This window comes from Argentina silus, assembly GCF_951799395.1.
Source record: "Argentina silus genome assembly, chromosome: 6".
Lineage (NCBI taxonomy): Eukaryota > Metazoa > Chordata > Actinopteri > Argentiniformes > Argentinidae > Argentina > Argentina silus.
Genome location: NC_139660.1, coordinates 19,378,405 through 19,393,160, shown reverse-complemented (window position 1 = coordinate 19,393,160; position 14,756 = coordinate 19,378,405). Strand labels below are relative to the sequence as shown.

Here is a 14,756-nt window from a genome sequence, read left to right as displayed (position 1 = left end):
CATCTCTAAATCCATTTATGGCATCTCTCTCGTAAAAGTGTTTCTTTTTAACGGCGGGCTACGCTTTCCAGCTGGGGTCTTATTACTTGTTTGAAATGTATATGTCGGGTAGGGGGTGCAGAATAACACTGTTGGGGCTGCAGTATTTCATAGAGGCTTTTGTCCGCTTGACTTCTTTATCTCCAACTCAGCCACTGTGACAGTCGCCCCCGTGAACCGTAAAGACGCCCTCCTCCGTCCCCCCGCTGACCCCCCCCCCACCTTCTCTCATGACCTTCTGCCTTTGTTGAAGTGGAACGGTTATGCAACAGCATGTTACTATAAATAGCAGTAGCCAGAGTTTTTGGGGGGAGAGAATGTTGAGTGTCAGACAGAAGCGGGGCAGCCTGGCAGAGTGTCTCAGATGGGGTTGATCTGTCTAACTCTCTGGGGGGGATCAGGGTGGCAGCTCTCTGAGGAAAAATGCACACAATCAAGCTGTTCTTGGAACTGTGTGTGTGTGTGCATATGTGTGTGTGTGTGTGTGTGTGTGTATGTATGTGTGTGTGTGTAGAACCGTAGGAGCTACCGTATGTTTGACACTCCAGCATAATTGTAATTCTAACATATCTTCAAAAAGGGGCAGAGGCGTCAGGGACTCTCTCAAATGCACACTACAGTGTTGGTTGATACAGGAGAAGCACATCTGATTAAATAATGTCTGGGTTCAGTTCTCCAATCATTCAATCCTCCAGGAATATATCGAGCCTTTGGAGATTTCACAGCAGATCTGAATCCAATGAGGCATATTTCATAAGCGCTTAAATTCTAAAAATAAACGCTCAACTTTGTGGGTTTCAACCAGAAAGAACACTGAGATCCCACGTCTGTCTCTGAAGATTGCAGGGTGTTGGTTGTGATAATGTGGGAAACGGGAGCTCGATCTAAGATGTTGTGATGAAGATTGCAGGGTGTTGGTTGTGATAACGTGGGAAACAGGGGCTTCAGGGAGTTGTTATGATGTGTAGTGACAGAGAGGCATCTAAATGGCATGGCTTCCCTCTCATTCGTCCCTGACCGCAAACAGAGACAATAACAAGTCATTCACTGCTGCGACGTAGGAGGTGTCGTCCAAGAGTCACCAAAGTACAGGCAGATTTCACAACAAACTAAGTGTTTTATCAGAAACAGAAAGCAAACAACACTATTCAGTCATCAATGACTGGGATATCACAGAGGTGTGGAGGTGTGTGTGTGTATGTGTGTTAGTGTGGGTGTGTGTGTTTGTTAGCGTGTGTGTGTGTGTGTGTGTATTAGTGTGTGTGTGTGTGTGTGTGTGTGTGTGTATGTGTGTGTGTGGAGCCTCACCTTGGCACTCTCTGGGTACTCCTCAGGTGTGCAGTGCAGCAGGACGTGTCCTTTGCTGGGGAGGTTCATATAGACGCAGTTGGCCGCGATGTCATCAGGCACCGTCAGTTTGTCATAGCGATGGTCGCTCATCTGCTGCATGATCTACAGACAGACAGACAGACAGACGGACAGACGGCAGGCTGTGAGGGACACACAGCACCACAGGGAGATGAACAACTAAACAGACCCTGCTATTGCTCCTCCAAACCGCTCTTTTGGGCCTGGGCCTTAATGGAGAACACAGGGGCAGACAGACATTCTTTCACAGCAGATGTCATGTTATTTATGTAATCTGACGGGCTGGGGATGGGGGCGGGGGACGGGGGGCGGGGGGAGAAGATGCTGCGGCCTGCCAAGTGGAAGCCAGAGTACTAAGGATGTTATGACCAGAATACAGGGCAGGTGTCCCCAATGTTTATGATCCAAACATCTGTGGATACCTTGGAGGAAAAGGAGGAGGGGGAGGGGGAGGGGGAGGGGGAGGGGGGAGAGGAGAGAAGAGCATACCCAAGCAATAACATTAAAAAGGTATTTAGAGAAGTGGAGTGTGAGATCTCTCCCAGATAAGGACTGTGGTCTGGGCCTCAGTCTGCTCCTCTCCTCTCCTCTCCTCTCCTCTCCTCTCCTCTCCTCTCCTCTCCTCTCCTCTCCTCTCCTCTCCTCTCCTCTCCTCTCCTCTCCTCTCCCCTCCCCTCCCCTCCTCTCCTCTCCTCTCCTCTTTCATATGTCTTTCAGAGAGTCTAAACTAGTGTGTGAGGAGGGCAAGGGTAAGAGGAGGTTCGTGGTTGTGTGAGTTATCCAATGATTGTGGTGATTTATGATTATAAATCTGCGAGAGAGTTCAACCCTTCACACGGTTCTACACGCGGTTCTCCACGCGGTTCTACACGCGGTTCTCTCTCTGTGGTTTAAGTGCACAATGGGCTTTGTCGTCGGCTCTGAGTTCACTCGTTGCACACTGGCCCGTCCCTGAGGCTGCTGGAGAGGGGGAGTTCACAGGGCAGGGCCCGGGGGTGGGGGTGGTGGGGGGGCAGTCTGGGTAGAGGAGTGTATCTCCCAGATCACTAGTCAGCACAGGGTCAGACAGGGACCAGCACAGGGTCAGACAGTGACCAGCACACAGGGTCAGACAGGGACCATAAACACCTCAGGTGATGTCTAGTGTGTTGCGTGATCGCAGCGGTCCGAAATGAAAAACACGGTCCATGTGCGTGACCGTGAGCGCTCTCTCTCGCACACAGGAGGATTAACTGTCTGGTTGGGGAGGCTGAGAGGAGAGACTATCACACTGCAGAGATCAGCCTTCACACCCGCTCAGTTTGGAAAAACACTCTGTTCACTCACATCCATGTCAAACACTGATAATGGAGAAAGAGAGAGAGAGAGAGAGAGAGAGAGAGAGAGAGAGAGAGAGAGAGAGAGAGAGAGAGAGAAAGGGCATTTCTGAGCCAAAGTCACATGACATCACTACATCTTGAGGTCAAAGGGCACAGTGCAGGTTGTGACAGAGCAGAGGCTGAGGAGACAGAGGAGTCGGCAGCTTTGATACTTTCAATTGTCTTTCTCAAACACATACATCCTGTAGACACGCACGCACACACGCACGCACGCACCTTATCAGTAGGAATCCTCTCCCTGACAGACACTAGACTAACTAAACCACCTCCCCTACTAGGAGAGCAACTAGTTTAACAAGGCCTATTAAAAGGCTCTGGTGCTTGGATGGGATGCAAGCCTGCAGAAAGCACAGCTGTGCAGTAGGAAAACTATGTGGGTTATTGTTGCATTGTGGATTATTGGATGTACGTGGATTATTGTTGCCTGGCCTGAATATGCCCTTCTAATTGCCCTGGGGAGATTAAAAACGGCACATTGAATTGATGAACAATGCTTTAATTACTTTATACTCTCCTTATCCCAGGCGTGAGCACAATAGCTCTGGCCCCCAAACCTACAAGCTCTGCGGTATGAACAATGACTGGGCACGTTGGTTCTCTACAAGTTAATCTGAAAAGCGGTAAATGGATGGGAGAAGGTGCCCAGTCAAAGTATGCTAAACCTAATATTTACTGGAAGGTTATGAAATACCTTCTAAGCAACGACAAACAAAGCCAACTGCCACTATTTACTTGAAGCGGATGCCTTTCTACGATAGTCACCGGCCCACCGTGTACACACACACACACACACACATTGAGTGTACACACTCGAATATTTGGAATGTTCACTTTCCCTGTGCAGCCTTTTAAAAAAAACGTTTTACAATGGCTCTTTTCATTGGTGAAAAAAAAAAAAGGAACGACACAAACAAAACAATTGCTATCCATAATGCTTCCAACTCGTAATGCACAAAGGACCAGGGGGAATAGTTATTAAGAATCTAATGGCTGGCTTCCTGTTGATGTAATTATTACTTGTGATTGGTCCATGAAACATTTCCCTCGTGTTTTTTTCTGTGCCCTCAGGCATCTTATCAGGAAGCTGAATGCAGGGCTGAGAAGGTGTGTGTGTGTGTGGGGGGGGGGGGGGGGGGGGGAGGTAGGGTGAAGGAGGTCTTCTGTGACTGCGGTGATGCTGGTCTTGGACGCAGGCCGGAGATAGAATGGGGAAGATTGGGATCAGAAGGGCCAGGCAAGGAGGGGGGGGGGGGGGGGGGGGCAGGTGGAGGGGCACTGGCTGGCCAGTCAGGGATCTTGAGACTGAGTCAAGCTGCTGGACTGCTCTGGACTGTTGGACAGGGAGTGTGTGCGTGAGAGACTGGGAACACTGCAGCCTATGAGCAGTGAGTATTTTGGGGAGGATGACTTCACTGTTGAAGCTTGGCGATGACAGCAGAGGAGGACGGCGTTTGTTATGAGTACGTTTGGATGATGGAATTCATCCGGTGGACGTTCTCATCTTGGGAGGGCTACAGATAGGCAGACTGCAGGCACACAGACACACAGCGAACAGACACACACACAGACACACACAGACACACAGACACAGACACACACACACACACAAACACACACACACACACACACACACACACACACACACACACCTCCCACAGACACACACACACACACACACACACACACACACACACACACACACACACACACACACACACACACACACACACACACACACACACACACTCTGTCTAGCTTAGCAACAATCTAAATTTGGTCTGTGGGTAACAAATGACATCATACCACCCTTATCCATGCTCGTCCCATTACCACCACTTCATTATCATGACTAGAGTCTCGTTCAACAGCTCATTCCCAGGCCTTCCAGACAGCAGACCCTTAATGTCATTAGAGCTGCATTCACAACAAAGCACAACCCCTTCGCAACCATTACAGATGGTTAGAATTCAGTAGACTCTCACCATGAGAACATCACCTAATTGGAAATCCTTAGTTTAAAGTCCTTTAAAAACCAGAGCTAATTGCACAGAGAGGGATGACGTAAGGTATAATTAGAATGCGAGGAGCCTGTCATTAAGTTGTGCTAACGATTCCTCCAGTAGCCAAATACCTCGTCTCTACAACAGGCTGGAATCCTAATGGCTCTCCAGTGTGGAACAAATACAGCAACATGGTGCATTAGCTATGACAATTAACATGAACCTAATTATAGAGTCTTTAACTAGTACATGGATACTGTGTGTTTGGTGTGTGTTGAGTGTGTGTTGGGTATGTGTTGGGTTTGTGTTACAGTATGTGTGCATTGAGTGTGTGTTGGGTATGTGTTGGGTTTGTGTTACAGTATGTGTGCATTGGGTATGTGTTGGGTGTGTGTTGGGTGTGTGTTGGGTGTGCATTGGGTGTGTGTTGGGTATGTGTTGGGTGTGTGTTGGGTATGTGTTGGGTTTGTGTTGGGTGTGTGTTGGGTGTGTGTTGGGTGTGTGTTAGGTGTGTGTTGGGTTTGTGTTGGGTGTGTGTTGGGTGTGTGTTGGGTGTGTGTTAGGTGTGTGTTGGGTGTGTGTTGGATGTGTGTTAGGTGTGTGTTGGGTATGTGTTGGGTATGTGTTGGGTGTGTGATGGGTGTGTTTTGGTGTGTGTTGGGTGTGTGTTAGGTGTGTGTTGGGTATGTGTTGGGTATGTGTTGGGTGTGTGATGGGTGTGTTTCGGTGTGTGTTATGTTTGTGTTGGGTGTGTGAGGTTCCTCCATACTTACTCGCAACTCCACAACCCTCTATAGCTCCTCAGCCAGTAGGGGGCGATGTCTGACTGGGGAGGCAGCTGAATAGCCCCAGCCAGTGAGAGGGGCTGTCAAGTCTCAGTGTGTGTGTGTGTGTGTGTGTGTGTGTGTGTGTGTGTGTGTGTGTGTGTGTGTGTGCTCTCAGCCTCTGAGCTTGCGTGTCAGTGCCGTGTATTGACATTCAGTAGCATGTCACTGTGTTCAGTAGGAGTTACTAGAGTGCAGACTCCTGTGTTGATGGGGGATTTCTGGGTGTCCATCAGAGAAGGAATGGCAGATTTATGATCCCTCCGTGAAAAACAGCCATATGTCACTGTCAGTGTGTTTGTTCCAAGTCATTTATGACAGACATCTGCATCACACTGGGTTATTCAGGGTCTATCATCTGTACACATTCAGACTGCCTTGCTGTTGTAACAAGGAGCAGTGGGCATTAAATTTGGTGAACAATAGCCATTTAATTGAGGTTCAATGTTGTGTGTATGTTGAGTTTGATCCCACAGATTACCTGGGAACATTAATTAATAAAGAGAGATCAATCCTGACTTGTGGTTCCAGTCTGCCTGTAGTCATAAGCAGGTATAAAACTGCAGAGAAGGGGAATCTGCTTTGATTTGAAGGAGGGGGGGGGGGGGGTTGAGTCAACACGTGTGATGTTCTATCTTGCCGTGTTACGCATGCTGAATACCTTACAGAGGGGAGGGGCCACAGGGCTGTACAGTCCGTGAGACCGAGCCAAAAACCCAAGCAGGAAAAAAAAACTGAAACAAAACCACCTGCGTCAATGTAAAAGAAACATGGTTTGAACTTTGGGCATGGCTCCTGTCCTGATAGGTTTCCATGACTACGGTTCCAATCAGAGTTCGAGTTGGGAATACCAGGGAGAGGCAACAAGAACAACACAGCAAATCCCCAAAGACACAGGCATTCCCCTCCACAGAGCTACATGTTTACAGAGGCCATTTAGCAGACACTGTTGTCCAAAGTGACTTACAGTATGGTATAATTGGTCCCAGTGGGAATCTGACCCGCAATCTTAGCAATACTCTACCAACTGAGCCACACAGGACCGCTGGGGACCACATACAGTATGTTCTTAATCTGATTCTGTGTGTCTCTCTCTCTCTGGGGCTCAGGCTAACGTCTGGTGGTGTTTGACTCATTGGAAACTTCTCTAGAACCATCCATCGCTCTGTTGGGATCTGAACTGTAGCCTATTGTTGCATCATACTGAATAACAAACAGGTCTGGCCAAAGGCAATATTATTTGCTGTCGTGCACAGGCCCATAACACATCAAATCTGAGCCCTGAAATATCTCTTTATACTCCTCTGATTAAGGAGTGGGAGAAAATGAATGTTTAAATAAGAGTTTTGCTTGATACATTAGAATCCATTTTGTGCTATTGTGATGCAAATACGTATCCAAAACCAAGTAATTGCAATATAACCTGAATGGAGAAAGTTAATGAGCATCATAATGTTGTCATCTCTTTTGTCAGAAAGACCATAGCAAATTGACTTGGTTAAAAAGAGATCATTAACCTCTTGCTAGACCGTTTCCATACCTTCAAGGTTTTCTGAGCTGGTTCACTGGATCCAATAATGATGAGGCCTGGCCCGCCCATGCTGCAGAAACTCTTCAGGTGTAGGCCTTCCAGAACAGGGACAGTGGACACAGCATAGTCCTGCAAAACACAAGCTTATTGGATGAGAGGGTAGCATAGTCCTGCAAAACACAAGCTTATTGGATGAGAGGGTAGCATAGTCCTGGAAAACACAAGCCTATTGGATGAAACAGGTCCCTTAGGAAAGGTACTGCTCAGTGGTAAATGAGCAGTAGGTCAATGTCATTTGCATTATGGTTTACACACTAATATAATATATGCCATTTAGCTGACGCTTTTATCCAAAGCGACTTACATTGCAGTGAGTGGCAGACATTTCAGCATATATGGTCCCAGCAGGAATCAAACCCACAACCTAAGCGTTGTTAGCGCCATGCTCTACCAACTGAGCCACAGAGGAACACACCTATTTAATCTATGGTGTTCAGGGTTTACCCACCTAGTTACATCCCTGGTACTGCCCTTAATAACACAAGCGGGGAAGAAACTCTGCAAAACTGGGATATGGCACCCACCATTGTTTGAGTGTCTGAGAGATGATGTCACAGAAACCCAGGCCATGATGTCACAGAAATCCCTCCACTCAGTGTGTAATTATAGAGGTCGTTTGATCTGGGGTCTCTCCTCACGTCCCCTCCCCTCCCCTGGGTCCAGACGGGACAGACTCAAGTGACGTTCCTCACCAGCATCCCATTGAGAGCCCTACTAGGTTAAAACCTTAAATTGACCCCAACCTGAACCAAACCCTAATCATAACCTTAACCCTGACCATTACCCTTACTAAACCATTAGCCCTAAACCTATCCAAATTTGAACCAATTCGGAAATTCAACATTGGTTCGCTGGTCAGTCTTGTCCTCTTAGTTTTTCCTCTTCTAGACACTCTATGGCTGGTGGACCAGACTACTCCAGCTCTGATGATGATGATGAGTGTCAGAGGCCTGCTTTGTCATATCTGCCTCATGGGTCCAGTTCAAAGTCCCCCCGTTGCTCTGGCCTGGACCATATTAGGGACAAACTGAAACTCCCCGTCTCTTAAGACAAGATCAAAGCAAGTCTTGTCTTTTTTATGGAACAAGCTGCATTTCCTGACGGTTTACCATGTGTGAAATTGCCCTCGACTCGTCATCACCGGTGCCTTTACTTTCCTACCCTAAACTCACTCCTTGGAGTTCCTCTTAAATCAAAGCTGTCCTCATTCCTTATCAGCAGAGAGACAGGCGGTTGTTGAGCTAAAACGGTGATTCAGTAGAGAAAGCAGGAACATGTCTTCCCTTGAGCTTATCATTAGTCATGATAAAAACACCCAGTCCCAGAGTCAAATTTAGCATCCAAAAAAACCTTAACTCCGTCACATTATGCAACCTTCACTGTCCCGATTGTACTGTGCCATCTTCATTTCTAGTGAGTATGTCCTTTATGGTGGCGGAAACAATGTTGTGACCCTGAATGCGTGACTGGTGGAGCTGGTGGAGATGTCTCCCTGTACTTTGACCTCATTCTCTCTCTGTTTCCCCCTGCAATGCTGGGGTCATTAAGAAGAATAGAACATTCTTTGACATACTGTTTCTAAACCCACACATCTGCAGATAATCCTGGACTGAATAGAACAGGCTGTAAAATGATCTTAAATTTGATAAAGGAGAAAAAAAAACAATGGAAGCTGAGAGAGGGGAAAAACTGTTGTATGTTTTGCCAGAACCGCATCATCAAGCCCCGACTTATCGAGGATAACGAGAAACAGTGAGAGCTGTGTTATGTGGAATTCAAATTAGATACGGACAAGAGCGGAAACAGGGCAGGGAGGCTTTATTCAGATTACTGGTAGGTTGAACTCTCAAGGACATGAACCTATCATGACCCTCTTCTGAGTCCAGGTGACTTGAGGTGAATCCCAAACCGCTGAGTGCTTCCTTGCTATCTGCTTGTATGCACTGATCTGAAAGGACTTGACGAGATTTGACGAGAGAACACCTTCATTCTGTCATAGTACCTTCACATATCCCGTCATGACAAAACAATGACTGTACCTCAGAGGAGGCTGGTGGAGGTAGAAATCGGAGGATGGGCTCATTGTAATGCATGGAATGGAAACATGTGTTGACAGCATTCCTTATTCCATTCTACGCATTACAATGAGTCCGTCCTCTGATTTCTGCCATCACCAGCCTCTCCTACTGTACGTAAGGTAAAAGAAATGGTTGTTAAGAGGAAGGAGCTTAACCCTAGACCTCTAGAGTTTCTCCCAGGTACTTGTTTAATCAATTTAAGTCATTAAGAAGATTCTGACCCAGTCAGCCAGGTCCAAATCAATGCCTGTGTAAAACACCCTGAGGCCAGTGAGGACTGGAATTGATTGTGCGTGTGTGTGTGTGTGTGTGTACACAAGTATACATGCGTGTGTGTGTGTGCGTACCATCGGTTTACACCGTAATTACCTCAGTGAGTCACGGATGCTGTTAGGTTACTAAGCGATGTCTGAATGATCCCAGGATGCACTGCACTCACTCACCTTGAACGCATCCGCTAGGATCTCAGCACCTCGCTGATTGGTCCTCTTGGATAGCCCCACGAAGAACTCTCTACCTGAGGAGAAGCAGAGGCAGGCGGGAGTCAAGTCAGTGGCCAGTTTGGCGGCAAAGCAGAGCTTAGCCAGGAGGATAGAGTGGCCTGAAGGCCTGGGTCAATCCTCACAGCAAACAGATAGGTGTAGCTGCTGAGCTTTTACAAATGAGCCGTTAGCTCCGGCCCCTGCCAAGAGGAAATGTTTCTAGCTCTGCCATGTGAAACCCATTTCAGCTGGAAGGGAACGAAGAGGGAGAGAGAGCCAACGTCTAGAAACTCAATTAGGTGTACTAGTGCTTTTTCCAAAGCCCTCTCTCTGCGCAGCGTCAGAGAGAAGGATCCACCGTTTGCTCTCTACCCAAAGCACCACTGTAACGCAATGTACAGAAAAGGTCATCAAGATTGTGCTCTGCTTGTCGGTGCTCATCAAGTATATTGGGAGATGCCTGGGGAACAAGTGAGCCATTGTGAGGTACTGTAGGGGTGGAGTTCTAGCTAAACTACTACTTGTCAATCAAGCATTGGGGCAGACTACTTTTTGTTGGAGAGATATTGTGAGAGAAACGACAGAAAGATGCAATCACCCAAGTGGGTGCCAGACATTGGTAGTGGTGAGGGGAGTTCTCCTACTTACAATGTGAGTGCTTTAGGTGTGTAGAAAGGCACTTAGGATGAATTACTATTATTATTATTATATGTTATATCATATTATAATATTATTATTACTATAAGTCAGTGGTACTGTAGGGTCATTTGTATTCCCTCCCATTTGGTAGCATTACTTATGATAAAAAACAATGTGTGAATCAAAGCCAACAATCAGGATGGATAGAACAGACAGACAGTGGTGTTCAGGTGATTGAGGTGAGGTGAGGTGAGGTGAGGTGTACCTGTGAAGAGGACGTCTCCACCGTCCAGAGTGGCAGTCTCGTCTGTCATCTCAACGATGTTCAGCTCCAGCTCCTTCAGTGCCATCTTCATGGTCTCCGTCTGGAAAACACACACACAAGCATTTATTATATTGTGTGCACACGCACGCACGCACACATACACACACACACACACACACACACACATGCATCTATTACCTCTAGTCTGTACATCGTAATACACACACAGGCACGCACGCACGCACGCACGCACAGTGAACACTGGCAATGCATATCGGGGACAGCCTCGTAAAACAGCACCAATAGAAAAACGCGCCATCATGATGTCATCATATTGTGGCAGATACAAGAGCTAAAAGACACACACACTATCAGACAGCAGCCGCCAAGTTGCAGAGTACAATAAAACCAGACTGGTCTGTCCAAGAGATCATCATGACATCATCTCTGTGAGCCACGAGGTGATGTCATAGCAGAGGAAGTATGTTAAAACTTTTACGAGGCCGCGGCTCTGGAAAAGGGGGTACAGGAAGAGACCAACACGGACCTAACAAGTCTTCTCTAAATCTTCCTGGAAGACTCTCTGGGTCAGCTGTCTCCCCCCTTTAGGACCAGAGCAGCTGTTCTGCTCCGGTGCTGGGTCCGCCTGCTCTCTAAACCGCCCAGCCAGGTTTTACTGTCCCGTCTTTTGAGGGTCTCGTGGGAGCTGTGAGCAGGGGTGATGTTAGCGTAGCATCAGTGTTTCCACAGCCCTATCTCACCATGACCTCAGCCTGTTCGCTCATCAAAAGGCTTCTGCTTCTCCTCACCGCGGCGGGGCCAAGACATGAGGTCATGCAGCAAGACAGGTAGGCTGCCGTGCAACAGGCCAGGCCACAGATGTTTACCTCCAGATAACACAACAACAACAACACTCAGATAGACAGACCGTTTCTCACTCTTGTGTGTGTGCGTGTGTGTGTGTGTGTGTGCGTGTATGTGTGTGTGTGAGTGTGTGTGTGTGTGTGTGTGTGTCTGTGTGTGTGTGTGTGTGTCTGTGTGTGTGTGTGTGTGTGTGTGTGTGTGTGTGGGTGTGTGTGCATGCGTGCATGTGTGTATGTGCATAATAACAAGAGGTCCCATCTACTTTTAAGGTTTGTTAGTAGTAGGTTAGTTGGTTTGTTTTGAAGGGGCTGTAGGACTTTGGAGGACTCTGATTGAATGACCTTAGGCTGACCCCTGGCTCACAGACACAACAGCACCTGTATAAACTCTTCACACAGACAGACTGGCCTGCTCCTCATCTGCTGTGGTGGTGCTAAGCCTCATTTAACACAAACTCAACCACTACAGCACCTCCAAGAGTAGTCAAAGCCTCGCCTCTCCTCTCCTCTCCTCTCCTCTCCTCTCCTCTCCTCTCCTCTCCTCTCCTCTCCTCTCCTCTCCTTCAACTCCCTATGAAGAACGCTGTGTCCTTTTTACCTATGGGTACATTTTACTCTCATGTTCATAGTATCTTTGGGGAGATATTAGGAAGTGAACTGTGAATGGGAGGTTAGTTACCCACTCTTTAGCCTACAGGTGCCACTCCATCACAGCCCTATGTTTCCCCTCTCTCTGCCTCCCCATTGGCCCTATCTTATCCCCTCTGCCTCCCCATTGGCCCTATCTTATCCCCTCTGCCTCCCCATTGGCCCTATCTTTTCCCCTCTGCCTCCCCATGTGGCACACAGGGGCCACTGCTACCATAGCTGCAGTGTCTTAGGAATCATCCAGAGCTTGTGGACTGGCCCTCAGGCCTCAGGCATTTCCTCTGACATCACTGGAGGTGGTCTGTCTGAGAACCGCCGGGGGGCAACGGAGTGAAACACAACTACCCCTATACACAGGCGCTGATGGTGTGTATTTGTGTGTGTGTGTGTGTGTGTGTGTGTGTGTGTGTGTGTGTGTGTGTGTGTGTGTTGGGGTGTGGTGGGGGGGGATCGAACTGTTGTGGGGCTGTGTCTTTCCCCCAAAATAGTTACGGATCATCTGTTTACAACGCATGGTTGGGTGAGTTACCCCAATTACAAAATGCAATGGAAGGTGTGCAAGGAGAGCTGTGGGTGGTGGGGTTCCCTGAAGGCAAGCAGAGCTCAGAGGACGAGCATATGGAGGGGGAAAATACGGCATGCAATTGTTATGGTCTAGGGCTTCCAATGTAAAGTGTCTGACATGCACTAAGCAGATGCCGATAAATGATGGGTTTCCTGGAAATTACACCTCGAAGAAAAGCCGCGCAACGAACCTCACCAGAATTGCCGACACAAGACAGCCCTGTGTTTCTCTTTTCCTCTTTGCTCGCCTTGCAGCGCGCGTTACGTAATAGAGAATCGTTTACAGCTTACATCAGCGACAGAGTGGCTGCCTCATGGAATCATCATTTTTAATGTTTCACAAAATGCTGTTGTAAAAATGTGCTAAACATGTGTGTTAGATAAGAGGGTGATAAAAATAGGGGTTATTCAGACTGGCTTTAATGAAAGCAATTAACTTGTTGGCGTGAGCCAAATTCATGCTAACACAGATGACAAGTCTAAATTCTATTTCGTCCTTACAGAGTGTCGCCAAATGTCTCCTTGTCGGTAAAAGAATGTCGGTACTAATGTATCACAGTATCTGGTGTCCTTTCTTTCCGTCTCTCCTTGTAGAAACACCTCCATTGTGTATTGCTTGGCATCAGGGGAGGCTGGTGGAGGTTGAAATCGGAGGACAGGCTCGTTGTAATGCATGGAATGGAATAGGGAATGGTATGAGGAATGGTATCAAACATGCGTGTTTGATACCATTCCTCGTTCCAGTCCATGCATTACAATGAGCACGTCCTCCGATTTCTACCTCCACCAGCCTCCCCTGCTTGGCATTCACCTCTCTGCCTCATTACTGAACATTACATTTCAATTCCGTACAAAATGCCAACGAATGTGTAGGATAATTGACATGTCATCATTCATTCAGCTGAATGAATTCTTCTCTGGCAGATACCAGAAGCAGGGTGGGTTTTCCTGTGTATTTCTGTGTGTGTGTCTTAGTTGTCTGCGCTGAGCCAGACCTGTTGGTGCTGTAATCATAATTGACGCGATGCCTCCTGTCGGCCTCAGACAGGGAGAACAATTAGCATGCGCTGGGCCTCCACAGGCCTCCGCAGACACGGCGCTAATTCGAATAAATGAACCTTGATGTTGACGATGCCTCTCCATGGTGTGCCAACGAGCTTCTCCTCAGCTCACCCTCCTGGCATGAACAACAGCCCTCCGACGGGATGAGAGAGGGTCATATGCAGTACAGACATACTGGATCTCTCTCTGTGCCTATTCGCTTGTCTCCTTCTTCTCCTTCATTAAGGCACACACACAATCATACATATTCATCAGCGTCCTTATTACTGACTTGAATTATTATTGTTTTCTTTCTTTCTCCTTCTCTCTCTCTCTCTCTCTCTCTCTCTCTCTCTCTCTCTCACACACACTTTTATACTGTATCACAGATTTACTAACACTCAATCACAAGACAGTGAGATCACAATCACAAGGGGAGGAAACAGTTATTCAACAGGTGGTCTGAAGTCATTCAACTTTCAACAACTGACCCACAGATGGTCAACTACTGGTCCAACTATTGGTCATCTTCTCCTTTTTCTACCCTCTCTCTCTCTCTCCCTCTCTCTTTCCCTTTCTCTCCCCTCTCTCTCTCTCTGTCTCTCTCTCTCCCCCCCTCTCTCTCTCCTTCCCCCTCATTCTCTTCCAGACACGCACGGCAGGGCCAAGAATGCACCTCCTGGATACCGGTGGGTGCAGAGTAGCCATTATCTCTCCCTGGGACGGGACACCCAATATCCCACCCTGCCCGTGGAGTAGGGGTGCCAGCTCGGCTCTCTCTGCTCTCTGCACGCCACGCTCTCCACTGCTGGGCTGTTCTGGCTGGCCAGGCCACACGCTGGGAGCCAGCCCCTGCTTTGAATGAGAAAGGCCTTTTAAAATTCATGAGGGGGTTTGGGGGGCTGTCCTGGGGCCAGCCGGCCGCATTCCTCCCGTTCCTGCACAGACAGGGGAGACGGAGCAGAGAGAACAGCC

At 47.9% G+C, this 14,756-nt stretch overlaps 1 protein-coding gene across 1 annotated transcript in view; it reads right to left on the bottom strand.

The window, feature by feature from the left end:
* Window positions 1-14,756, bottom strand: part of ddah1 (dimethylarginine dimethylaminohydrolase 1) — a 52,186-nt gene that overhangs the window by 3,912 nt on the left and 33,518 nt on the right. The window contains exons 2-5 of the mRNA XM_083671738.1: window positions 10,666-10,765; window positions 9,723-9,796; window positions 7,151-7,270; window positions 1,348-1,491 (exon numbers count right to left, since the gene is read on the bottom strand). Coding sequence (XP_083527864.1) covers window positions 1,348-1,491; window positions 7,151-7,270; window positions 9,723-9,796; window positions 10,666-10,765 — 438 coding nt within the window. The remainder of the gene's footprint in view (window positions 1-1,347; window positions 1,492-7,150; window positions 7,271-9,722; window positions 9,797-10,665; window positions 10,766-14,756) is intronic.